Source organism: Lathamus discolor, chromosome 2 (assembly GCF_037157495.1).
Source record: "Lathamus discolor isolate bLatDis1 chromosome 2, bLatDis1.hap1, whole genome shotgun sequence".
NCBI classification, from domain to species: Eukaryota; Metazoa; Chordata; class Aves; order Psittaciformes; family Psittacidae; genus Lathamus; species Lathamus discolor.
In genome coordinates this window covers 139,888,040-139,914,972 of record NC_088885.1, presented here as the reverse complement: position 1 = coordinate 139,914,972, position 26,933 = coordinate 139,888,040, and the positions used below count along the sequence as shown (strand labels likewise).

At 37.2% G+C, this 26,933-nt stretch overlaps 1 protein-coding gene across 26 annotated transcripts in view; it reads right to left on the bottom strand.

The window, feature by feature from the left end:
* RIMS2 (regulating synaptic membrane exocytosis 2) overlaps positions 1 to 26,933 on the bottom strand; it is a 452,506-nt gene that overhangs the window by 361,522 nt on the left and 64,051 nt on the right. For all 26 annotated transcript variants that reach the window (XM_065668760.1, XM_065668769.1, XM_065668765.1 and 23 more), the window contains one exon: positions 4,169 to 4,379. In XM_065668760.1, coding sequence (XP_065524832.1) covers positions 4,169 to 4,379 — 211 coding nt within the window. The remainder of the gene's footprint in view (positions 1 to 4,168; positions 4,380 to 26,933) is intronic.

The following is a 26,933-nucleotide window of genomic DNA, read 5'->3' as shown; positions in this document are numbered from 1 at the left end:
CCAGAGGGAGCTGAGGGAAGTTCCCTACTTATACCTTAGTAGTTCTGCATGCGGTTGCTGGGTCCTATAAGACAATTGAAAAACTCTTATTTTTTATGTTCAAAGACAGAAAGGAGGATGTTTCAGTGGCTGCAAGTGATAGCAAGTTGTCAAACACGCTGAAAGGAGGTAGTCAGCATGCACCAAATCAAGTTTTCAGACAAGTATTGTTTTCTTCCTCTACAAGTGAAACGTTGGTTTACTGAACTGGCATTCTGAGCTGTTGAAATTTATATTCAGTGCACACTGTGTTGTATCTATCTGGAAGATGTATTTTTCCAATATTTTAGCATGAAAATTTCTCAGCTGCATAAACCTCATTCTACCTACTGCCTCATTCAGTGTGCATTCCTCTATATAAATCTGAACATAATTAAAAAAAGAACAGTAGCATATTTTGTATGTCAGTGGTACCTATATTACTAAGAGCAACTACTACTTGCTGTCATGTTATTTATTATTTCAGTTTTAATCCATCTGAAATTGTTCATAAACTTAAAAGAAGACAGTTCAACGTCCCTTAGTCCCATGAAATTCAAGCCCCCATCCTGACTGAATACTCCATTTACTAAGATAATAAGCAGTACAGAAGCAGCATTACCACCATTATTGGTTTTATTCCTTCGATCTTGAAGGAACTCCTACATAATGATAACTTTTGTGCAACCTGAACTGAATTTTAATGCCTGTATTTCAGGCACTGTAACTAAACTGAAAAAGGAATAAATCATCTAGCCATTCTGAGAATCCTAATCTAATGCTCTGACAACAATTGAACATTTTCATGCTCTGCTCCTAAACACGACCATGAATTCTGTAAGCAGTAGCCCTCTTTCTTTGTGACCTTTAAAAGAGTTCTTTGCAATTCTACATCATCTGAAATGCCTGCTGCTAATGAAACTCTGTGCTAAACTATTTAGTAGCAGAATCTGGTATAAATGGCATGAATGTGGCTTGAAATTTGATATTACGAAAAAGTTCACAAACAGATCAAACAGCTCCATGAAAGAACATTTCAGAGTTAAAGAATCACCTTATATAAGGCCCAAAGCAGACATATATAACCTGTGAAAAAATGTCCACAAAGAACAAAGAAAATCTAGCAAAGTTAAAACAGGAAGCTATTGGAAGTTATCCTTGAGAAGCTGAAGCTATACCCATTAAGGAAAATGGAAGGGAATGAATTCTAATAAATTCTGGTAGACTACAAATTATCTTCATGGAATAATGTGTACAGGCATAAAAGAGATTATAAATAAGAGACTGCCAGTCTGTTGAAATTTAATGTTTGTATTCATGTGCAAAATTATTACTCTAGAATACTATTTTATGCAGAACGAACCAGAGGATATACTTAAAACTGATATTTCAGAAAGAAAGCTGTAAAGTGAGTCAACAAAAAACAAACAAAAAACAAACAAACAAAAAACCCAGTAACAAATTTTTAGTATCAGATGATATTCAGTATAAAAGATCTCAAGTCTAAAATATCTATTAACTGTAATACAGAGTCTCTCACTGACAAGAAAAACAAAAGGTGGCAAATATGATGCCAATTTATTTATTTTTTAGGAATTTCACTGTTAGATCAACTGAATAATAAGTGAGTCTGACATCCACATTGGACAGACTTTTAGAAACCAAAATAGAGAATAAAATTAGCAAGCATATGAATAAATTATTATGCAATTTGGAAAAGTGAGAATGACTTTAATGAAGGGAATTAATCTCTGTTACATGTATTATAATTCCTTCAAGGATTCACAAAGTACGTGACTAAATGAGATTTATTCATACTGATGAGTCGAGCTTCCAGTCTTCTAAAGTATCTCATCTGCCATGGAATAGGAATGAATTCATCCATGAGAAAACAACTGATGAAAAGGTAAGAAGAAAGGAAGAAATGGCCAGGGTTTTTTAAGGGAGAACTATCACCAGTGAAGCCTCACACAGGATCTGTCTAGAGATGCCCCGTCCAGCATATTCATAAATTATCTACAAGATAAATAAATGAGAGATAGAAACGTTTATTTATGACACTAAAGTATCAGCAGTTGTAGAAAAAACACCAGCTGAGAAGAGCTGCAGAACAGACTCATAATACTGAATGGAGAAGTTGGCTTACAGAAAGATTTAGGTTAGACAGTAAGAAAAACTTTCTATGATGAGGATGGTGAGGCAGTGGAACAAATAACATAAGAAGGTGTGGAAGAATCTCATTGGAAATCTGTCAAGAGAAGTCAGACAAATATCTGCCAAGTTCACATGATCCGTTCCGAGGACAGTCTAAATTATATATCGGAAAGTTTCCTTAGAAAATGAAGCCTTCCTCCCAGTGTAACTTTTCTATGTTTTTAAGTATGTAGACATAATGGGTTATTCCTGACTCTCTTTTATAATCAGATGAAATTAAGAAAGAAATTATTATATCTCTTACTATTGGCAATGTGATTTAGTTACAAAAAAAAAAAAAACCACAATAAAAATATGTGAGCTTACTGACATTTTAAAATTACCTTAAAAAATCCACTTTGAGAGATTTAAACATAATCTAAGTTACTTTAATCAACAGGAAATAGCAGATTATTTTATACTTTGTCAATCAAAACCTTTAGCCCTTTATTTAAATCTACCTGTCTGTTTTGGACAAAGAAATACATTTATTATTATGCATTTATACTATTGTCTCCTACCTTTCAAAAGATTAAGATAAAATCTGCAGATTGCAATGAACATATTATGCAAAAAAATAGAATCATAGAAATAAATTCTACTGGAAAATTATTATATTAATAATTATTAAATTACTACATTATTGGATTGTTTTACAAAAGATGTGTATCCACAAAAGACTAGCATAAGATACCTTGAGAATTGTCACGAATATTCTAAAAGCATATGTCAGAATTTGAAAAAGATATTGTATAAGATGTGAATATTTTCTCTAAAATGTTGAAAACTGATCTCACAACTGTTTGCTGTGGTTACCTCAGTTTTGCTGATATTTTTTACTCTATGATCCAACATTTAAAAATTTGGATTGCTGTTTGGATAAAAAAAATCAGATTATTTGTTGTTACACAATAAACACCAGTACACTAGCTGTTGTTCTATATTATTAGTGCATTTAATTTTTTCCTAAAAAAATTTTTACATTTGTAAGCATATTTATATTTGCATATAAAGGACACAGATCTGTTGGAGCAAGTCCAGAAGAGGCCACAAAGACGATCAGAGGGCCAGAGCACCTCTGTTATGAAGACAGGCTGAGAGAGCCGCGCTTGTTCAGGCTGGAGAAGAGAAGGCTCTGTGGAGACCTTACAGCAGCCTTCCAGTACCTAAAGGGGCCTTCAAGATAGAATAGTTATAGAATAGATATCTGGAGAGGGATCAGTTACAAAGGCATGTAGTGATAGGACAAGGAGGAACAGTATTAAAGTGAAAGAGGGTAGATTTAGGTTAGACATTCTTTAGAAATTCTTTACTGTGAGGCGGGTGAGACACTCGAACGGGTTTCCCAGAGAAGTTGCGGCTGCCCTATCCCTGGAAGTTGGGGTGTGCCAGGTTGGGTGGGGATTTGAGTAACCTGATCAAGCGGAAGGTGTCCCTGCCCAAGGTCTCTTCCAACCCAAACCATTCTAAGAATCTATGATATACATAATATATGTGCATATGTATAATAGAAAGACTTAAAAGCTCCATAATAGATTGTATAGATTCTGTTATGACTAATTTTACAATAATCTTGTACAGAAGAGCCTGAGCAAGCAGAAAAGAAACATGTTCTTGCTCTAACTTGTAATAGTTGGAATCTCAATACCGGCATCAGTAGATCACTAGATACACCTCCCTGTCTCCAATACAGAAATTCAATCCTCTAATCCAAGCATTATGCTTTCATGAGTCTGTTAGTAGAAATGGCATGTATTAACTTAAAAGCCATAGTCACAAATCCATCTGTAAATAGCAATTATTTGAAATTAGGATGGATGTCTTACAAGGCACTAAAGTATATGTCATTACCACCTTAAAGGAAATCCATTTCAGTAGCTATATGATTTGGATGCATGAGCAATGAATGAGATACTGAGTAGGAGAAGCTTGTTACTAAACTTTCATAACTCCATACCTTATTTGACCGTAAAGACACTCTTCCTCCACAGCGTGCACAGAATTTAGTTTGGCAATATGAACAGTTATGGCCACAGCCATCAGCAAATTTTGTTTTGTGGCAGATACCACAGGTTGGGGCATCACCCTTCTGCTCCTGCTGCTGCTGAGATTCTTCACCCATCTTCTTCACTTGCTCCTTATACATTTCAAACTGCTGATGTAATTTTCTGCAGAAGAGAAGAGATCATGAACAGTTGTTTTATTTAAGCCCACACTTTGTAATCCTTAAACTGCAATCAATTTCAAAATACAAATTACAGAGAAATACTGCAGTAAGGCAAATAAATTTAATTTATGATGCTCCAGAAGTGTAACATTCAAGAATAAAAAAGAATTAAAAAAGTATTTTTTTCATTACAAATAAACTCTAGGAGGAGGCCCAATACTGATAATACACAGCACACAGTCCAGCTGTCACAATGAGAAGTAACTTTGCTTTAGGATGTGACCAGCTGTTAGCTGCAAACACCACAGTAGGAAACACAGGCTGAGTGATCCAAGAGCCCATGGGACTAGACTTCAAACTGATTAATAGCAGGGGAAAAAAAAGAAATCTCATTTATTCTCTCAAGTGTACTTCTACCTAATTCTACCAGACAGATGCAAATATCTGCTGTTGATACAGCTTATCTTCTTTTATCCAACAATATTGCACAGAATAATAATTCTAAAACACTTTTTCAATCACTTTCCAAGCACTGGGTGCAAGCCCATAACAAGTTACTCAGCTTAACAAGTTATAAATCATTTAAGCCATTCATATCATTACATAGGTACTGCCATCTCATGTTAAATACAAGGTAGAAAACTAACTTAGGTGTAAAATTCAGTGATGGTAGTTTAAGATACACACAGATTTTACATTCCATTTCCAGAGGACTAGGAGCACAGACACAGTCAGCTGCCATGTGCATACAGCACTGCAACTATTCTTTCAGGCATGCTATTCGTTCACATTTCTGAGCCTGCAATAATCAACTCTCTATATATGATAGTTAAAACTGTTTCAATATGACCAAAGTTAGACTCATTTCATGTTCCATAATAGAAATTTCTTCTCAAAGCTCCTATTTCTGAAGGTAAATGATGTCATGGGAAATCTAATTTTCATTGTAAGAAGTCACAATTTTTTAGCTCCCATAGTTGCTGAAAAAAACTGGAAAATGTGACATAGCATACAATAGCAAGAGATACAAAGAGAAAACAAAAAGAATTTTGACTTCTCTTCTGGTTTTATCCTTGTGATTTAAGGGCGTCTAAATAGCAACCTTTACATTCTTAGCATGGAATTCAACTCACCTAATTTTGCTAATGGAGACTAAATTTTAACAAGATAAAATTCATTAATCCAATATAAGCAGGTTTTCTAGCCCCTTGAACAAACACAAGCAAAACCCCACAAATGAAGCATTTTCTATGAAACATTAAAATGTTACACTAAGCGGGGAAAAAAAAAAAGAAATTGCAAGATTTATTTTTCTTTATAATTATCCTTCCAGAGATTCTCGAGATGACATTATTAACACATGAAGCCTAAGACTGGGAGACCAATTTCATTAATGCAGTAATATATCCTTTCTATAGTTAAGATATAATGTAATCATACGAAATTATTTCATCAGAAGTGTCAGAGGCTCTTTACCAAAACAAATACACTAAGTCAGTTAAAAATTATCTCAAACAAGTATTTACCATGGATATTCACACATGGATACAACTGCTGGGATTTGCTTTGTTGTTTTTTTTTTCCAGGACAACTCCCCTAATAATGACCTTTACATTATACCACAGAGAAGTTGTAGGAACAAACAGGCAGCTCCCTCTCTCCATCAGGCAAGCTAGGAGGCTGGAGGCATGCCTCTTCTTCTATGTACCAAAATGCTGCCTCAAGCTCTCAGCTGCCACTGACCTTCTACAGAAAGAGGGAAACCAGGGTTACTTCATGTTGCTTATGTGCCATTTTTCTGCTCTACCTGCTCTTGTCACTTGAGTTCAACTCTGAATACACATGCTGTCCTCAGGACATAGCAGTTGTTTTTCTCGTGCTTCCAGCCCTTCTCCCCCACACGCATAAACCTTTTGGCCTGAAGCAGAGCAGTGCGAGGGGTCATGTCTCTGGCCCTCCACAGGAAGGTCACAAGGGCTGTCATTGACTCAAATGGCATTTGCGGAGCCATGGGTAATTAAGTGGGCTCTTCTACCTTCTCACTGGTTCAAAAAGAGTTCACTGTTGATTGTTCTTTGTAGAATGGGGCAGGACCCGAGTTACTAATAAGAAAGAGCTCAATGAAGTTCAGAACAAAATTTGGAAATCTGGAAGCCTGGCACATTTCAATGTTTTACACTGACAACAGTATATAATTGGTAGTTGGTAGTCTGGCTCACTTCCAACAGTAACACATATAATCTCTGAGACCTTGCTTGCCTTTTAATTTTGCCAAACATTGCGCTCTTCATTTAAAGCATATTATCTATGCTGAACTTCAAGTTTATTTTAGGTTTCATTCAGTTTTGTGGCTTCCTTATAATCTACTGCCTTTGTTAGTATGATTGCTTACCAGTCTCACTGATGCATAAAAAGGAAGCCTTTTGCCAATTCTTAAGCCTCATGTACTGAAATAATTTCACTTTTATTTCCTCTTGGGCACAACAATCTATGTAAAGGTCACAACTTTTGCCTCAAAGTATAAACTTTTCAAGGTTATACAGGGTAGTTTTCTAAAATCCTTGCTCTAGAAGCAAGCAACTTATCACCTGCCAAAACTGTTTATTACATCTTTTTCTGTTCCAAGAAAAATATTACATGTATTGATAGCTGTCAGAAAAAATTAAACACAGAAGACAAAAATCTATTAAATAATCAGTTACACACAATGTATGTTCTACTTGCTAAGCAGAACAATTTGAATATGCATACTTGAAACAAAATAGAAAGTATTCATTTTAGCAAGCCCATTAAAAAAATTTCTGATCTATTCTACAGATTAATCATTTTATTTTTTTTATCATCTAGCCTGCAAGGGTTTAAGCCAAAAACTAAACAGCATGCAGTGATAATGAGGTGTTTAGAATAGCACAGTATTTGAAATAAATTTAGCAAAAATTGTGTAAGAGATTTTTCAGAAAACACAATACAAATAAAACTCCATTTTGTTCAATTTGTCTGCGCTCCGAACATTGCTGCCTAAGGGGGCTCAGGAATACAGTTACCAGGGAACTAAAAGTACTCAAAGCAAACTTGAGAGCGTGGAACTGAACTTGGGTATATCAAGACTACAATTTCTAGCTCTTATCCTCCAGTGAGTTACTCTTTTAATGCAAGTGGCCAAGATTTGTGCTGTGAGACCGAAAAAACAGGCTCTGCAGATGAGCTGCATTTTAGGCCAAAATGCTTATCCATAATACAAATCTTATTCTTAGGCATGAAAGGGTTTTCATGATTAAAATACCAGATAATTACATCAAACTGTGTAACAGAACATTTAAGGAGAAACCTCAACAATTCATATCTTAACCCTTATATATATGTATTTTGACAATGGCCTCAATAGCACATACCATCTGTACTGATTCAAAATCTCCTTTTCCACATTGTTTCCAAAAATACACGTATCCACTTTAATACCTGCTATAAATTTCAGAGGAAAAGGAGAAGTTGGTATGAGTTTATGCAAAAACCTAATAACAAAAATCAGGCTGGAAAACTGATATTTAAGTTCTGCTCATTTTCATCTCTTGTGAGAATGAGACTCCTGACTCACATTCATACCTGCTGGAAGTTACAGTGGTGAAGTACATGAGGCTTATATGATTAGTCAAGACTTTTTTTGTACTGTAAAACACCGTATCCAAAACAGCTACATAGAAGACTTTTCAGTGCGAAAAGCAACTGTTTGAAAGAGCTTGGATTGCTGTGTCAAGGTCAAGAAACAGTTTCTATTGGAATACTTGCTTTCTGGAATGGAATTAATTTAATTCTGCTTATTCTTGGTTCCACACACCTTCCTGGAAATGAGAAATTCAACATCAATCAAAAAGCAGCAATCTGTGAGTCTCTCATGATCCATGAGCTGCTGCCAAAGGCAAGTAAGAAAAGCAAGTTCACCAGCGTGATGTTTCTCACTTGCACAGAAGTTTTCATTTTCCCCTGTACTCCAGAAACATCCACAAAACTTTCACCATTTTACACAGACACACCAAAAAATCCTTAATACTGGCAGGAAGTTCCAAAGCCATCCCTGCCTTCCAAAAATTCACTTAAACATTTCAGAAATTTCCAAAGGTGCTTAAAACCTGCGAATGGAAGGGGACTGCTAAGCAAGTATCCAGGATGCTGAGGCCAGATAAAAGTGTAGCAGCTACTTATTTCCTGGCTACATTCCTCTCAAAGTTTTATTACGGACTGTAGCTCACGCCTCATTTCCTATTCCCAGGCAGGGAGCACGGATGTGGCTGAAATTCAGGCTTCAGACAGGGTTTGTTCACTTAAAGTTTTGCCAAGCCTGTTCGTTCAATGATTTTTCTGCCTGGTGGCAGTGACTATCTGGTAACAATGTTCTTCCCTGTACTATACTTACTATACTTAACGCTTTCTATAATAGTGCTAGCTAACCTGTCACCAAGTACATCAACTTCTCTTCTGAATGGATACTATTCTTACACATATAACCCCACATGTTGATTAAGGTTAGGAAACTGGCTGAACATCAGCTCTGCTGATAAGAAACCCTGGGAAACAGGGCAGAAACCAGGTTATGAGCCAGTGGAGTGCGTGCTCTCATTACAAATACAACGAATTACATATGGGGCCACATTAGCAAGACTATAAGCAGCAGATAAAGGGAAGTTACATTTCCCCTTTATTTGGCACTGGCAACATGCACCTGCAGATTGGGGTCTGCCAGTTCATGAGGGATGCTGACAAACCAGACAAGTCCAGCTAGCTCCATCCAGATGGAGCAAACTGGAAAAAGAAAACCATTATTTTCATGTTTCCTATTCTCTGCATGTTAAGGAATATGTACTTTAATTATTCTGTGATATTCACTAACCTGAAATAGGAACAGAGATATGAGAACAGGGATGAAATTTCAAGTGCAGAACATCTTTAAAGAGGCTAAAAAATAGGGTAATCACAGAGTAAGAAAGACCTGAACCTGGTGAAAGACTTACCTACTTACTTACAACAGGAATAACCTCATTCACACTAAAAAAATACTGTCCCTCAGTCACATAAGTACTTCTTTACCAATACAACACTCTAACTGAATTCACTTAAAAAGCACATGACAAACAAAATCTGAATCCTAGGTTAAAAAGACACAGTTAAGGTAAGTTACTGCAGTCCACACATGTGGGATGTTTTCAGATAGCTTCACTGAAAGAACTATTGTGAAAAACATACTTTTATTCTGAGTATATGTACTCTGAAACTGAGTTAATTACACCGACAGTGCCTGAAATGCTGAATAGAAGAAAAACAGCTATGAGAATGGCAAGAAAGGAGTGTGGTTGCTAAATGATACTGCCTTTGGCACCACAAATTCTCTGCTGCCGGGAACATGGACAAGCCACTCTAAGGAATAAAAGGTATGTCCAAAATGAGGTCTTCAAGCTGCCCTGGCTCCATTCTCTCTTTCCCCAGTTTACTAGGGCTTCCTGCAAAGGTTTCCAGTTCATGCTTATACCACATTTTGTGTTCAGCTTACTTGACCTCCCTCATGAAATAGCAAATATTCCTCTCACTGCATTTTTCCCAATGTTATAATGAATTAATTAATTAATCTGGTATTATCCTAAATAAGTTTTTAACTACAGATAAAGTCACATCACTGAATCTACTTTATTTTACCACATTCAGAAACTCAGCGAAAAAAAAACAAGAAAGGATGTGGAAAAAACATTCAGCTGTAGTAACTGACTAGGATATGGCTCTGAATGAATCAACAGATTGCACTCCAGCGAGACAAAAAGTCTAGCTGGAACTGACAGGACTACCTTACCTGTCTATTTATATTTTCTTTCCAGTTTATAATGCTCAGTACCGAATAAAACTGCCGCAATTGTTTATTAACTTTGTTTGCTGGCAGCAGAAAGGCTGCTATTTACTGGCAAGGTAGCAGTGAACAACAGCTAAGTGCAAGGCTACAAGAAAAAAGGATCATAGAGAAGATGAATATACGGCCAATTAAAGGCTGACCCAAATAATGTTACCATATTTCTGTGTGGTTTTAATGATATCAACATAAAGCTAGACAAGATGTACATAAAGGAAAAAAGAAGTAGGTAAATCCTGGCTGTACCTGTTACTTCCAGATTACACCAGAACAGACGCTTCATCAGGGACAGTAGTGACAGGACAAGGGATAATGGGTTAAAACTTAAACAGGGGAAGTTTAGATTGGATATAAGGAAGAAATTCTTTCCTGTCAGGGCGGTGAGGCAGTGGAATGGGTTGGCCAGGGAAGTTGTGAATGCTCCATCCCTGGCGGTGTTCAAGACCAGGTTGGACAGAACCTTGGATGACATGGTTTAGTGTGAGGTGCTCCTGCCCATGGCAGGGGGGTTGGAACTAGATTATCTTAAGATCCTTTCCAACCCTAACTATTCTATGATTCTATGATCCTACCTCTCCTGCAGCAGTTCAAGCTAAGTGCAAAATTAAATTGAGAAGTGGGATCTATGTGCTTAATTGTTTCTTCTTGATTGTTAAAATTAATCTTTAAATCTGTAACATACACAAAGCTATCAAGTCACAGTTATGGTTTAAAGAATATAGTAAAACATCTAATTCATCTAGATCTTTTTCAATACTCTTTTTTAGCTATAATAAATGAGAGGCATTTAAAAATAAAGAGAATACCACATTCCTCCAATAATTTAATAACGGCCAAATCAGTCAGCTAAAGGTACCTAATTTCCCCATATCTGACAGTTACGAGACCAGTAACTATAAGTTACTGCCTATAGGTAAGGAAAGTTCTTTCATAACTCCAAATGGAAATTACTTCACATCTTTGAATATTTTCATACCCCTCTGTGGTTTATTTTAGTGTAACTGAGAAGGTTTTAATTATCCTTTTCTGAATCTTATTTAAAATCCTAACAGAACAGAAATTTACACAATTTTCATCCAAATATATTGGTGGTTATGATGTGGTATTTTTTTCCTCATTTTCATTAGCTGGTCCTGTATTAGAAAAAATTTGTAAAAAAGCTTTTTTAAACCATTATAAGTCTATCAATTCCCATCATGTTTTTCTTATTTCTTTCCAAAATAAACATTGTTAGCTAAATTTCTCATTCTTTCTCCATAAAAATTCTTCATTTATACTTCTAATAAATTTTGCCACTACTTCTATACCTTCTCCACCTATACTTGACATGTAGTCAAAAAGACTCCTTTTTTAATGTTTAAGCATCAAGCAAGTAAATTAAATTCATAATGTTACACACAATATTGGTAGTTTTCCTTCTGTTCTTTACCCTTGTGACAAGGCCAACACTTCCCAGGTAATTTTAGGTCTCACTCACAGTAAAATTAACCGTGCCAGTTGCAACTGAAAAAGGGAATCTTCCAGTGCCCCTGACTCCCCAAGGAATTTCTCCAACCATATCCCACAACTGCCTTCCCTCGGTTAAAAATATTTTATCTCCACTTCCATGGGCCTTGTCCCTGTGCTTGCAATTCACAGTATCCCAAAGGAGCTTCCTTGGCAAAGTGCTGAAACTGTAAGTACTAATTCTCAGCTGACAATGAAGATCAGGAGCAAGTAGTTGAACTTCCAGTAAAAGTAGGCTGCCAGGAATTGTATACGGCAAAGCACAAGAAAAGAATCTTTAAAGATGGGCATTCACACTGTCATTTCATTTTTATTTCATCCCAGTTAGAGTAAAAGAAATTACAAGATTACAGATTAAAAATTACACATTATTATGGTCAATTTGCTTTTACTAACTCATTATGAAACAACATGTAAGCAGTCACTCTGTGTGCCTTATGTATCCAGGTATTTTCAATTTCACTTAAACAATTTCTGTCAATTCTGGTGGGAAAAACAACTGTCTCACAGACAACTGGGTTTCAAATTTGGAAAAGTAGTAATAGTGACAAAAAGGAACTTTTGGAACTATCGCATTTAAGGGTAAGGATGCATCATGAGCTCTAGCTTTACTGAATATTAGAAAGGACACGATCACCTTACAAAAGGTGATACTATTTGAATCTTTGTACTGATACCATAATACCATCATATATTGCTGCTGCTAAGCAGTTTGGACAAGTGGTAGGGAATTTTTCAGAAACTGCATGGCAGCAACGAGTCTTTCAGCAGTCAGTCTCATATTGCTGTTGACCAGCATCTGTCCTTAATTTCTATAAGATAAAGCACAAAGCAAAGAAAAAATCTGTAGCATGCATATTGCTGTCAAATGGGCATCGTATACATTTAGGATCACGACACTCTTGACTATCACCACTTGCAGTAGTCTAGGTATTGGAAAACCCCAACCAGACCCCAAAATGTCTTAGACCTCTAAGTCAAACAGCCACAACAGACCTCCAGGTAAGAATGCAGAAAGAAGAGCCAGAGCTCCTTGCTAAACAGAAGGGAAATATCATCTCATGATTTATTTTGTAACATGGAACTACTTTATAAATTAGAATTCGGATTATTTTGCAGTTGTTGCAGCACTCTTATTATGCTGAGCTTTATGTAAAAATTAAGACTTCTTTCTAGACATTTTGCAAATGTGCATACATTTGACACCGATGTACACATACTTTCATCCCCTATACAAAAAATCTCACCTGAAATCTAACTCACTAAGGAATACAATTGGCTATCACAAAAATTTCTTTTTACAGTTTATTTGTATCCTGTCACTCTACTTTTTATATTAAAAAACTCATTTTTATAGCTACTGTTCTGTTTCTTTGTAATTCACTTGACTGATATTTTTTGTAATATAAATATTGTATTAGACTAAAATCAACTAGAAATACAGTTGCAAGTTGGCTATTTCTATTTTTTTTCTGATGCTCTTTGTGTTAGGTACTCAAATAAATATCCATTTTTTTATAAACCTGGCAATGCCTATATACTTTTTAATTACCAGACCTTTCGTTATTAAACAGCCTCATTATTAAAAGAGTTTACAATGGCATGATGAAAATAATCTGGTATATTAGCAAATATCTGGTATATATAGCAAAAATATACAAATTACTGTTCTATCCAAATAATTCATTCACAGAAAGTTTCACAGTTTATCTTATATTTGACTTGTTTTCATAAATCATATTTTTTTACTTTATATTAAATTTCATTTTAAAGGCATGCAATATATACCAAATGTACCTTAAAAAGACTTTAATTCACATGCTGGCAATTAAGCAAATTGTAACATTATTACATTTATAAAGGGCATCTCTGCAGAGATAGTATTTCTCACAGTCACTCAGGTTACTTTATTTGCATCATCAGTTGACTTACAAAAGGAAGCCATTGACTTCACACCTGTAGTTTTAGAAATGCCCAAAATAAGTTACTGTGTTAAACTTTTTTATCTTTACTATTAAAGGTAAAATTACTTTTTCATTAAAAAATTATACATGCAGCCAAAATAAGCACATGCTAAATAATAGGTCAGACTGTCTTTGCTCTGAAATGTAACACCTCCTGAGAGTACAGTATCATGATTAGAGCAAGTTCATTCCACATTGTTTACAACATTCATGAGCATTTTCAATTATTAAGCAACCCCTATCTTTTTGCACCTGTGACAGGCTTGTTCCTGTCTTGATGATTTTACTTTTTTAACAAACAGGAAATAAATTTTAGCAATACTAGGAAAGCTAGTGTAAGCAAGTCTCAGTTGTTCTCAACATATGGTTGTTTTAACTTCATCTAAGCAAACTGCATGAACATACTTGATGCTGAATTATCACCACTAGAACTGGTGGTAGTTATTAGTTGTGGTGCATCTTGGTTTTGACTGTATCAAGATTGTTACTGTAAAAGTACCACCAGTGGAGCCCTATTTGCTAGCAGCACTACAAGGGGAGATCCTCTTGAAAGTTTCCCAATTCTCAGAAGCCTGTAATTTTCCATACTGTTCATACTTTAAAATTAGAATCATAGAAATCATAGAATCATAGAATAGTTAGGGTTGGAAAGGACCTCAAGATCATCTAGTTCCAACCCCCCTGACATGGGCAGGGACACCTCACACTAAACCATCCCACCCAAGGCTTCATCCAACCTGGCCTTGAACACTGCCAGGGATGGAGCACTCACAGCCTCTCTGGGCAACCCATTCCAGTGCCTCACCACCCTAACAGGAAAGAATTTCCTCCTTATATCCAATCTAAACTTCCCCTGTTTAAGTTTTAACCTGTTACCCCTTGTCCTGTCACTACAGCCCCTGACGAAGAGTTCCTCCCCAGCATCCCTATAGGCCCCCTTCAGATGTATGTTGACATCAGAACTGCACACAGTACTCCAAAGGAAGTAGGGCAAAACCAGATTATTTTCATCATGCCAATGTAAACTCTTCTAGAAACAAACAAAAGAAATAGGTCTTGAAATGGAAATTGATATAACAAAAGTTATTTTTACGAGGAAGGAGCTCACATGAACAAAGTGTGTAATCATTATCCCTGTACTTATTATACCTAAACCCATGCCTTCACACCTTCTCCTTATTAGAAAAGTGCCCTGAATGCAAATCTTACTTCTCAGAAATAAAAAAGAAATGTCAATTTAGGTTGCAGCAGTATTTCTGCATTTTAAATAATTACTATTTTATGATGACTGAAAAGATGTGAGATTAGTGTCTCAAAAACAGTAGAAATAGTAGTTAATATATTTCTGATACTGCTTGAGTTTTCAAAATAATTGGAGCTTTGTAAAACTACCCCATAAAATCAGTGCCAAAGAGAAGATCAGAATTCAATCCTATATTTAAACCATTTAACGTCTTAATTAAAGGTTATTAATTAACCATTAAAAGCCCAGAGCTACTAGGTATAAATGAGGGTTGTAAGAGAATAATGTTGGGCTACCAACAGAACTGCTAATCATGCTCTGCTGTTCACAGTACTGTAGAGTGGAAGTATGCAGTGAGAACAGACCCTGTAAACTAGCAGAGGGAGCAAGGACACTTTGATACTCAAAATCCAAGAACTATCACAGAGCTTGCTATTCCCCTACGATACACTTTCACTTTTTTATACTTTTTCTGCAAAGATATTTTATATCAGTTTATTAAAGCCTTCTCCTGGAGTACTTCTGTTTGGAAAAATAGTAACTATAAACAGATTCTGCTCACAGTTGTTTGAGCATTATTGCACTTAAGTAGAATAAGCCTTAGCTCTGTTTTTCATCAACCTTTTTCCATCTAATAGCTCCCATGTTCATACATTCTGGTTTTTTCATATTGTTGAGCAGGGCTTATAGATTACTATATTGTTACGTGATCATGTAAATTGCTGAGAAGTCTGAGAAGTCCTTTTTTTTTTTTAATAGTAAGATCAGCAGACCTAACCCTTGAGTGGGTTCAGCCCAGCTCAGATGTTGAGACTTGGTAGGTTCTAGTAGAAGGAAAACTTTATAGCATTGTTCTCACTTTGCCCGGCCTTCTGAAGGTATCCGTGACTACCATGGCCTTTCAACAAATTTAATATCCTCAATCAAAAACATTGTGGAATATGATTTGGAGAAAAAAAAATATCTATTACCATTCCTACTGCAGAACATGGCTGATTCCACCTAAGGAAAATACAGATATCAGAAATCAATTGCCATTCTTATTTTACCTGGGTTTTGTATCCAGGATTGACCAGAAATTACTATTCAAACACAACAGAATTTCAATACTGATAAATTTCCAATTCTTCTTTCTGCTAACATAACTAAGCTCTTACAATAGGATCTTTCTAACATGTTTCCAGCATTGAAAGTAGAATCTTTAAGTACAGACACCCATAAAAGAAGCTGTTTATATATATGCTGATTAGATATGTATACATCTCCTTTCATCTTTCCATGGCCTCTAAAGGTAGTGTCAAAAGAGAAAGCAAAGGCATTGACTAGGATGTAACAGCCAATACACGAACAAATCACCAGAGGAGATGAAGTTGTGAACCTAGGATTATCAGAACTCATCAATGTTACGTGTTTAACCAAAAAAAGAATATTTATTTAGTGCACATAGGTAATTAACATTGTAATAGCCAAGAAATGTACACATGGAGCCACAAATTCATTAGTAAATCTGTTAGAGAACAGTTTTTAACAGAACAGATAGCATAACATTTTCTTAAGAGATTCAATATGGATACTTCAAGAGAAGAATGCAACATGATCACTACATATGATGAAATATGTCTGAAACATACTTGTTATTTTATATATCTCAGTCAAAGGGAAGGACTGTCAAGGTCAGACGGGATCACCTCCAGGTCAAAGGTGAGGACCTTAAAAAGGTTAGGCAGATCTCGCAGGTTAACAGATGGTTAGAGGGGTGGTGTCATAGTCATGGGTTTGGTTATTTAGACCATGGGACTTGCTTTTTTGAAGCTGGGTCTACTGGAGGGTATGGGGCCAGTCTGAGAAAGAAGGGGAAGAGGTGCTTTGGTAGGAGACTTACCAGGCTGGTCAAGGCAACTTTAAAGTAGATTTGTTTGGGGAGGGGGAGCACTGATCCATCCCAAAAGTACGACTTAGATGCTAGCACCTGTATTGAATGCTTGGAGCAACATAAAGCTATTCCGGTCACTCCAGACAATGAGTTGGATTTATTCAGAGCTCGGCTCAGATGCCTCTATACAAATGCCCATAGTATGGGGAATAAACAAGAGGAATTAGAGATTTGTGAGCTTCTACAGGGATATGATATTACTGGAATCACAGAAACATGGTGGGATGGTTCCTATGACTGCAATGTTGTAATGGAAGTTTATAGGTTCTTTAGGAAAGACAGGCCAGGCAGATGGGGATGGGGTGTAGCTATTTATGTCAATGATAGGCTGGAGAGTATGGAACTCTGCCTGGGGACAGGTGATGAACCAACAGGGAGCTTGTAGGTTAGAATCAAAGGAAAAACTGCGACGGGGGACATTACTATGGGGGTCTGCTACAGGCTACCCAATCAGTAGGACTGTGTGAATGATACCTTCCATAGAAAGTAGGAGCAGCCTCGCACTCACAGGCCCTTGTCCTCATGAAGGACTGCAACCACCTCGATATCTGTTGGAGGGACGGTATGGCCCTGCACAAGCAATCCAGGATGTTCCTCGATTATGTGGAAGACAGCTTCCTCTTGCAAGTGACAGAGGAGCCAACAAGGAGAGGTGCCATGATTGACCTCGTGCTCACCAACAGAGAGGATGATAATGTGGTTTAAGCACCTTTCGATGAAGACAGGCTAAGAAAGCTGGGGCTGTTCAGCCTGGAGAAGAGAAGGCTGCGTGGAGACCTCATAGCAGCCTTCCAGTATCTGAAGGGGGCCTATAAGGATGCCAGGGAGGAACTTTTCATCAGGGACTGTAGCAATAAGACAAGGAGTAATGGGTTTAAACCTGAACAGAGGAAGTTTCAGTTAGATATAAGGAAGAAGTTCTTTACCGCGAGGGTGGTGAGGCACTGGAACAAGTAATAAATGAAGTGATAAATGCTCTGTCCCTGGCAGTGTTCAAGGCCAGGTTGGACAGAGCCTTGGGCAACATGGTCTATGGTGAGGCATCCCTGCCCATGGCAGGGGGGTTGGAACTAGATGATCTTAAGGTCCTTCCCAACCTTAACCATTCTATGATTCTATGAATACACATTTAATCTTGAAACAGAACACATTCTGCTGTTTCTGAAGTCACCTGTTAATCAGATTTTTGTCATACAAATGTGAGCAGTTTTCGCCCTGTTGGTGAACACTGCACTAGAAACAACAAAACATGTTTTGCTCTTAGGTACATAACTGGAGAGGAGGGGTGGTCCACAAGTGTTCCAAAACTCTGTGACCATGGACAAATTACACCTGAGATGAGAAAGCTGACTGTGTTCCTATTGACAGAACCCAAGTTCTCTCTGCTGAATACCTTTGCATTGATCCAAGAATATCCCTTTCCTAGAAAATCATTATCCTTAGTCATCATCTGTGGAAACAGGGAATATACAAATGGACACAAAGCTTCCTAAAGGGTAAGAAAAAGGTTACATGTAGAATGAATAGCTGAAATTATTGACAAGCTTTCAAATTTTGGAATCTTTGAATCATGCTTGTGACAGATCAAAATTCCCAAAAGGCCACAATAAAAACTGGATTTGTGTTTCTGTGGGACTGCATTGTTTTGCTGGGTTTTTTTTTTTTTTTTGGTTGGTTCTTTTGGTTTTTTTTCTCTGTGATCATCTTCACCGTCTGTTAATGTTATTCATAGATGAGACTTTGTACCCAGTAATACTCATCCTCACCCCAGGCTTCTTATCGACTCACCCTGGCACCATCTGTCTGTTTGCTCTGAGTCCAAGATACTCCAGGAGCCACATCACTATGAATTTACTTCAAATTTCTCTCTACACCAAACATAATAAGAAAAATATCCTTCAGAAGAGATAAGTGGATTTCCCTCTTCAGTATTATTTTTGTATGATCACAGAAAGCCACCCATGAGCACCCAAGTGAAAGCAAATGGGAATGATTACATTGAAAAATTAAAAAGATACATTCATCTGTGAAAGAGAAGATCTGGCTGCGAGTTTCGTGATATGAATGTTTTGAGGAACATGCTCCTTTTGGAACATACCTGAAAAGTTTTGGATATTTGTTCAGTCATTCTCAAATTTTTAAAACCAGAACTAGAGTGAGGACTACCACATCACAAAAATCTGCACCTGGTCGACACAAGACAACTGTCTCATCTAGAATGTTTTCCCTAGGTAAACACGGCAGAGCTCCACATCCTGTAGTCAGCCTTTCTAAATCAGTCTAGTCCTTTCCTGCTTTAAATAAGGGAGGATAAACAGACATTTCCCCTAGCCTTGCAGCCCCTTCACAAGTCTTCAATTAAGGCATGAATACTGCATTTTATTTTTATCTAATAAATTTGGCAAATACTCCAACTATTACTTATCAAAGGAATAAAACTAGATAACAGTGAAAAGAATACCTTATTCACCTTCACTCACTCTGAAACATGTTAACAAAATGAACTAAATAACATACATCAAAATAAAAGCATGTAACTGAAAGAATCAACTCTTCCAAAGACTAACACAATACTGATTCATAGCTAGCAATTACACAGAAATGCTATTGAAAGGAGTTCTGAGTTTAGAAGTTTGTAGCCAAAATCTGAACTTTCTCCCAAAAAGCTCTGCAGCTGGGAGGCCTAACTGTATTTTCAGCAAGCATGATTTTGTTTCCTGACTCTAAGGGACAGGAATTCCCCAGATCCTGATGACTGACAGATCTGGTTCTGCTTTTAACCTGCAAGTAAGCAAAAATACCACTGCTGTGTGAAACTTAGCATGAAAAAACACCACAGTTTCCACTGGTGTCATTAGCAGCTGGAAGTGCTCAATACTTTGTAGTACCATTCAGCACCACCCACAGCTGAGTCCTGTGTAGAAGTCATCTGCACAGGCACAACTACTCTCAGTACTTGTGTTTGATAGCAAACATTAAAACATTGGGCTTCACCTACACAAGCAGCCTCTGTGAAGCGCCAAATGTCTTTCAGGACCAAAGAAACCCAATGAAGTTAAAAGGTATCCACAAGTACTTCTAGAGTCACTAAGTGTTTTAGAACCTGCTTCCTGGTTCTGAAATTGGTTATTAGTTTATGAACTTGATCCTCTCTTTTTTAAGGATTGGCTCCAACTTTTTGAGGTAGTTATGCAGTTAAAATGTTATAATTGATTCAACCATAATCACTAAATCTTTCCTTCTCTCCTAAACATTTATTCAGCCTTGTTCATTATGCTCTTTTCATGTCTTACCATCTCTACCCCGATGCAAAATAAAAATATTTAGAATCTTTTCTGTATCAAATTACTATTCATTAAAACTGCCCTTTGAAATCCTTTTTTATTACATCAGTCACTACTGATTTTAAAAGTCTGATGTATTTGATACAGGTAATTTAAAGTCTTCAGTAAAGTCACTCCCTGTTTCAGGGAATGTTATTTTGACTTCTAAATAACCTTTTATACATCTCTGACTTGAAATTCTTGGTCAACTTTTTTTCCAAATCATCAATAAATTAAAAATGTGTCCTATTCATTTTCGGAAATTTCCCAATCACTTGGTAACAGATACAGCAAAAATAAATGAATGTTGGTGCTTTTTTACTATCAGTTTATATGGAAAACAAAAAAAAAACAAGCAGGGATTGCTCTGTGAGAAAGTTACTGCTCTGCAAAAACTAATCTATGGATTATGGAAGGAGGGGCTGGCCGCTTGGGAGGAATATAGGACAGTTGTTAGAGGATGTAGGGAGGCAATTAGGACAGCTAAGGCCTCCTTGGAACTCAATCTTGCTAGTCGGGTTAAAGACAATAGAAAGGGCTTCTTCAAATACATAGCAAATAAAACTAACACAAGAGGCAATATAGGCCCACTGCTGAACGAAGTGGGTACCCTGGAGACAGAGGATATAAAGAAGGCAGAGGTGCTGAATGCCTTCTTTGCCTCTGTCTTTACTCCTGCAGACTCTCCCCGAGGGCCCCGGATTTCTATAGCCCCAGAAGGAGTCAGGACAAAGGAGGAGTTTGCTTTGGTAGATGAGGATTGGGTTAGGGATCAGCTATGCAATCTGGACATCTGTAAATCGATGGGTCCGGATGGAATGCACCCACGGGTGCTGAGGGAGCTGGCGGAGGTCATTGCTAGGCCACTTTCCATCATCTTTGGAAAGTCGTGGGAAACGGGCGAGGTGCCTGAGGATTGGCGGATGGCAAAGGTCACACCAATCTATAAGAAGGGCAAGAAGGAGGACCCGGGTAATTATAGACCGGTCAGCCTTACCTCCATCCCTGGAAAGGTGATGGAACAACTTATTCTTGACTCCATCACTAGGCATATCAAGGATGAGGGGGTCATTAAGAACAGCCAACATGGTTTTATGAGGGGGAAGTCATGTATGACCAACCTTATAGCCTTCTATGAGGAAGTGACTAGGTGGAGGGATGATGGTAGAGCGGTAGATGTAGTTTTTCTTGATTTCAGTAAGGCATTTGATACTGTCTCCCACAGCATCCTCATAGATAAGCTAAGGAAGTGTGGGCTTGACGATCAAGTAGTGAGGTGGATCGAGAACTGGTTGAAAGGAAGAAGGCAGAGAGTTGTGGTCAATGGCGCAGAATCTAGCTGGAGGTCTGTGACTAGTGGAGTTCCTCAGGGGTCGGTGCTGGGACCGGTGCTGTTTAATATTTTCATCAATGACCTGGATGAGGGAACTGAGTGCACCCTCAGCAAGTTTGCTGATGACACAAAACTGGGAGGAGTGGCTGACACACCAGAGGACTGTGCTGCCATTCAGCGAGACCTGGACAGGCTGGAGAGTTGGGCGGGGAGAAACTTGATGAAATTTAACAAGGGCAAGTGTAGAGTCTTGCATCTGGGGAAGAACAACCCCATGGACCAGTACAGGTTGGGGGTTGACCTGCTGGAAAGTAGTGAAGGGGAAAGGGACCTGGGGGTCCTGGTGGATAGGAGGATGACCATGAGCCAGCAATGTGCTCTTGTGGCCAAGAAGGCAAATGGCATCTTAGGGTGCATTAGAAAGGGAGTGGTTAGTAGGTCAAGAGAGGTTCTCCTCCCCCTCTACTCAGCCTTGGTGAGGCCGCATCTGGAATATTGTGTCCAGTTCTGGGCCCCTCAATTCAAGAAGGACAGGGAATTGCTTGAAGGAGTCCAGCGCAGAGCCACAAAGATGATTAAGGGAGTGGAACATCTCCCTTATGAGGAGAGGCTGAGGGAGCTGGGTCTCTTTAGCTTGGAGAAGAGGAGACTGAGGGGTGACCTCATCAATGTTTACAAATATGTAAAGGGTAGGTGTCAGGATGATGGAGCTAGGCTTTTTTCAGTGATATCCAGTGATAGGACAAGGGGCAATGGGTGTAAACTGGAGCATAGGAAGTTCCACGTTAACATCAGGAAGAACTTCTTTACTGTAAGAGTGACAGAGCACTGGAACAGGTTGCCCAGGGGGGTTGTGGAGTCTCCTACACTGGAGATATTCAAGGCCCGCCTGGACAAGTTCCTGTGTGATGTACTGTAGGTTACCCTGCTCTTGCGGGGGGGTTGGACCAGATGATCTTTTGAGGTCCCTTCCAACCCTTGGGATTCTGTGATTCTGTGATTCTGTGATTAGTCTTACCCTTACTCATATTTGATACTCAGCATTCTCGGGTTTTATACTCCACTTTGGTAAAAGCCATTCTGAGTTTTTCCACGTAAAATGACAAAAGGATGAAAGAGGTCAAAAGAAGGTGATAAGGAGAAAGAAATTGAGGGAAGGTACTGAAGGAGTGTTCCAATCTACAGCCTCATGCAAGAAGACTAGAGAACCATCCCAAGGTAAAGTAGCTCTTATCCTATAATACCAGGTGAGCCTACTTGCAGGAGCTGAAACAACAGTGAACTCAAATCAGCAGTTTTCATGTGAAAACAGAAGCTGTAATGACAAAATGAGCCCGTTAGCTGTGCCATAAATGTATTTCCCAAGTGACATAGACACCCAAATGGTGTAAACACCCATATCTCTGCTGTCTTGTGTGAGTGCTTCCTGAATACATTCTAAATTTACAGTACTATCAGTGTAGCAGCATGACTCAGAAGCATCTTTTTAGGGAAGAGTCAGCTACATACATACATACATATCAGTTCTACTGAAGTCACTACCTAGTTTCAACATTTTTTGTATTGTTTGTATCAACCTGCAAACAAAACAGAAGAACCAGAAGACATTTTCATTTTCTTTTCCTTTGCTTAGTCTCTGCCAAGTCATCTTCATTAACTATTTGAATATCTGAATACTATTGAATATTTTAACAAACTAGAAGCTTTATCAGAAAGCTAAGAATTTGTTGCTTACAACAATATTCCATTGGTTCTAAAAAATCCCAGTTATTAAAATGCTACTTCTGCAACCTTGGATTTCCCTATCAAAACTGACATTAATAAAAAAATATACAACGTGAACGTTTAAAGATTAAATATCTCAATATAAAATTGAAACATAATCTATTAAAAATACTTAATACATAGCAGCAGCTATGGATGCCCTGAATACTCACTTCTAAATAAAAATCTAGATACCTAGATAAGTCTATAATGTCAGTCTGTATTTTCAACAATTAATAATTACCTACATTTCCACATATGCTGTACCCTGAAAGTTAGCCTGCTCTTTCTAAAAACTGAAGATTTTTGGTATTTCCAGGAAGGTTTAGTCAGATTGCCTCAGCAAAACAGCAAAAACTCCTTTGTCAGCTTAGTCCCTGAAAGATACAAAAAAGAAAATAAAGGAGCAGGCATCTCTCATAGACTGAAAATTGCATGGGAAAGTAGAAGCATGTTAAAGGAGAGAATCAAAAATATAAGTAATGGATGTTCACAGCCTTCAGACATACGAACTTGAGGGAAGTTGCTTGCTTAGCACCACAGATGGGATAGGATCTATGCCGAATAGCCACATCTTGTTACACACATAACTAAAATGATCACAAATATCAGGAAAACAAGGTTCAAATTGAATTTGGCTAGTCCAAACCATCTTATGCCACTTTTGGGAATAATTTCTGATAAAAACAGAAGTCCTGGAACTAGTAATATTGCAAGAAAAATAAGGTTCCCATCACTTTTACCCACAAAATATTGTTTGCCCTGCCATTTTAAAGAGAAAAACTTTAAATTATTGACAATAATGCATAGCCAGGAAAGTGCAGCAGCTGTGATATGATCCTCTCTAGAAGTCTTGACAAGATTAGATAAACATCACACAAATTGAACTTGCTGTATGATCTTTAGCATCACTTCTTCACAGCATGAAATCTCTCCTTCACAGCAAGAAATGCTCAATTCTTTGGAAAAGAGAAAATAAAATATCCATTTTGGTTACAGTCAAGGCAAAATGACTGGACAGCCTCCATGTTTTGCAAGAACCCCTTTTGGCACTGCCATGAAGGCAGGTTCCATTGGAGACTGAGATCACTGATTTAACTGCATGCCTAACATGCTTTCCTCTTCTTATAGTCAGAGTATCACTTCTGTCTTGTTTAAGTCAGCATTTTCTAAATCTATTTGCTTATCTCATTCAGACAACCTGTCATCCCTCCAGGGGTACTGTCCATTTCTTTTGGAAAGCAGTTCAAAGCAGGATGCTGTCAGCACATTAGTAGCACCACAGCCCATGACATCCACAAACTCTGAAATTTCAAGAATTGTAATAGAAATATTCTAACACTTTTATGAGCTGCTTTAACTGTGTTACAACATACAGCAGTCTATTGTCTAGATAGCAATGGGTTTATTTACACCAGATATATCTCCATTCCAACCCTACCTAATTAAAAAAAAAAATCAGTTATTAACCTTTGCTACTGTTTTGTCCAATTTTTTTACTAAAGTACGTACACTTTTATTATCTCAGTTTGGAGGGGTTTCTTCACCTTTTCCTTGCCCAAAATGCTAACTGCTGGCCAGCCAACTATTTTTGGTTGTGTCTTTTTTCTCCTTGCAAGATTTTTTTTTAACATGAGATCCTCAAGGAAGTCTTCATTGTATCATACTGCCTGATTTTTGTTTAAAAATTACTTTTTTCCTTCACAAACAGACATTTTCTTAAACAATAGCTTCCTCACATTGTCCCTGAGTATTTTTTAATTCCTTAGTATCAAGACTTCTTAATTTATCAAAACTGTGAAATCCATTCTCTTTCAGCTGTCAAATTCTGTGGGTCTGTCTGCAGAATTACAAATCTGTGTATGTTTTATTATTAAAACAGATCATTTGGATTCTAAGTTAAATATATATATATCATATTTACCTGTCCATAACATGCTTATCTTTGACTTCTGATAAAACTGACTTCCACTATATTCATGATTACTACCCTGGCCTCATTAACACTCTGAACTATACAACCATAATATTTAATGCAAGAAAGTCTTATTTATGAGGAAAAAAACTTAAAAAATAAAAATAAAAATCCAGGGCATCTTTACAAGTCAGGCAAACATCATCTTATGGTGCAAATGGTAAATTTGGTAGTCTTATAACAGTAAGAGCCATTATCAGTCATCAGAATCCCACAACAGAAGTTGATTAGGTTCCTCATACTTATTATGTAGAAAAAAGTCTTCTAGTTAAGAAGGCATTTTGTGGATTTCTGTTTTACTGTATATAGTATAAATCTTATTAAATAATTGTTTATGTGTGCTTGCTATTACGCTTGGGATAGATAATCTGAAGAAATTCAAAGCTACCTAATGGCTGGCAGACATATTGCTTACCCAGCAAATTTAGAATACAAAAATAATCATAGAATCATAGAATAGTTAGGGTTGGAAAGGACTGTAACATCATCTAGGTCCAAACCCCCTGCCACGGGCAGGGACACCTCACGCTAAACCATGTCACCCAAGGCTCCATCCAACCTGGCCTTGAACACTGACAGGGATGGAGCACTCCCAACCTCCCTGGGCAACCCATTCCAGTGCCTCACCACCCTAACGGGAAAGAATTTCTTCCTTATATCCAATCTAAACTTCCCCTGTTCAAGTTTTAACCCGTTACCCCTCGTACTGTCACTACAGTCCCTGATGAAGTGTCCCTCCCCAGCATCCCTATAATATATAATAATGATCCATTGATTTATGATACGTATTTGAGAAATGCCAATCTATTTTAAACAGGATTCATTACAGAGTCTTATAAATAGAACAATTTATTTGAATTCAAACACTGACTAAAATATCCAATAATATGTCCTTAACAGACATTTCTAATTTTATGAAGAAAATCATGTACCTAATCTATGTTATACTGCTCAAATGCTGAATCTGGAGACTAGTAAGACTGAATTTGCATCCTAAAGAAAAAAAAAAAGGTTGAATGTATTGGATCTTACAATATATTCTGCTCTTTTTTACAACTTTATGCAGTTGTGCCTTAAAAGCGATGTGAAATAATGACAGTCTTCTCTATAAATACAGTACCTGCTCTTTACAGTACACATATGCATATACTGAAAACTTTTCCAGTATGTCTAGAGTGATTTTCTACAAACAGGACAGGACATGTTAACAAAACTATGTGTGTGGACACAGAGACTTAGTATATATTGATAAAATTCAGTATTACTTGACATTTCAAAGAGCAAAGGAATTAAAAAGTAAAAAATCAAGCACTCTTGATTGATACTTTCTTTCCTTTATAGTTGTTTATGGAACTCAGTTGGAAAAAAAAATATATCTTTCTTTTACAGAAGAAGACATTTTACTGAAAATTTTTAACAGTTTTTCAGAGTGTTCTACCAATAGAAAAATTAATTCAGTTTACACAAAAATATGCAGGAAAAGGTTTTCCTAAGTATGGTTTTACAGTAATTTTCAGCCTTCATTTCCCTATAATGACAACATAGCTTCCAGAAAAACATATAAATACATGGCATGGCACTGCATGCCATGGCATAGAATAGAGTAGAAAAGATTAGATTAAGA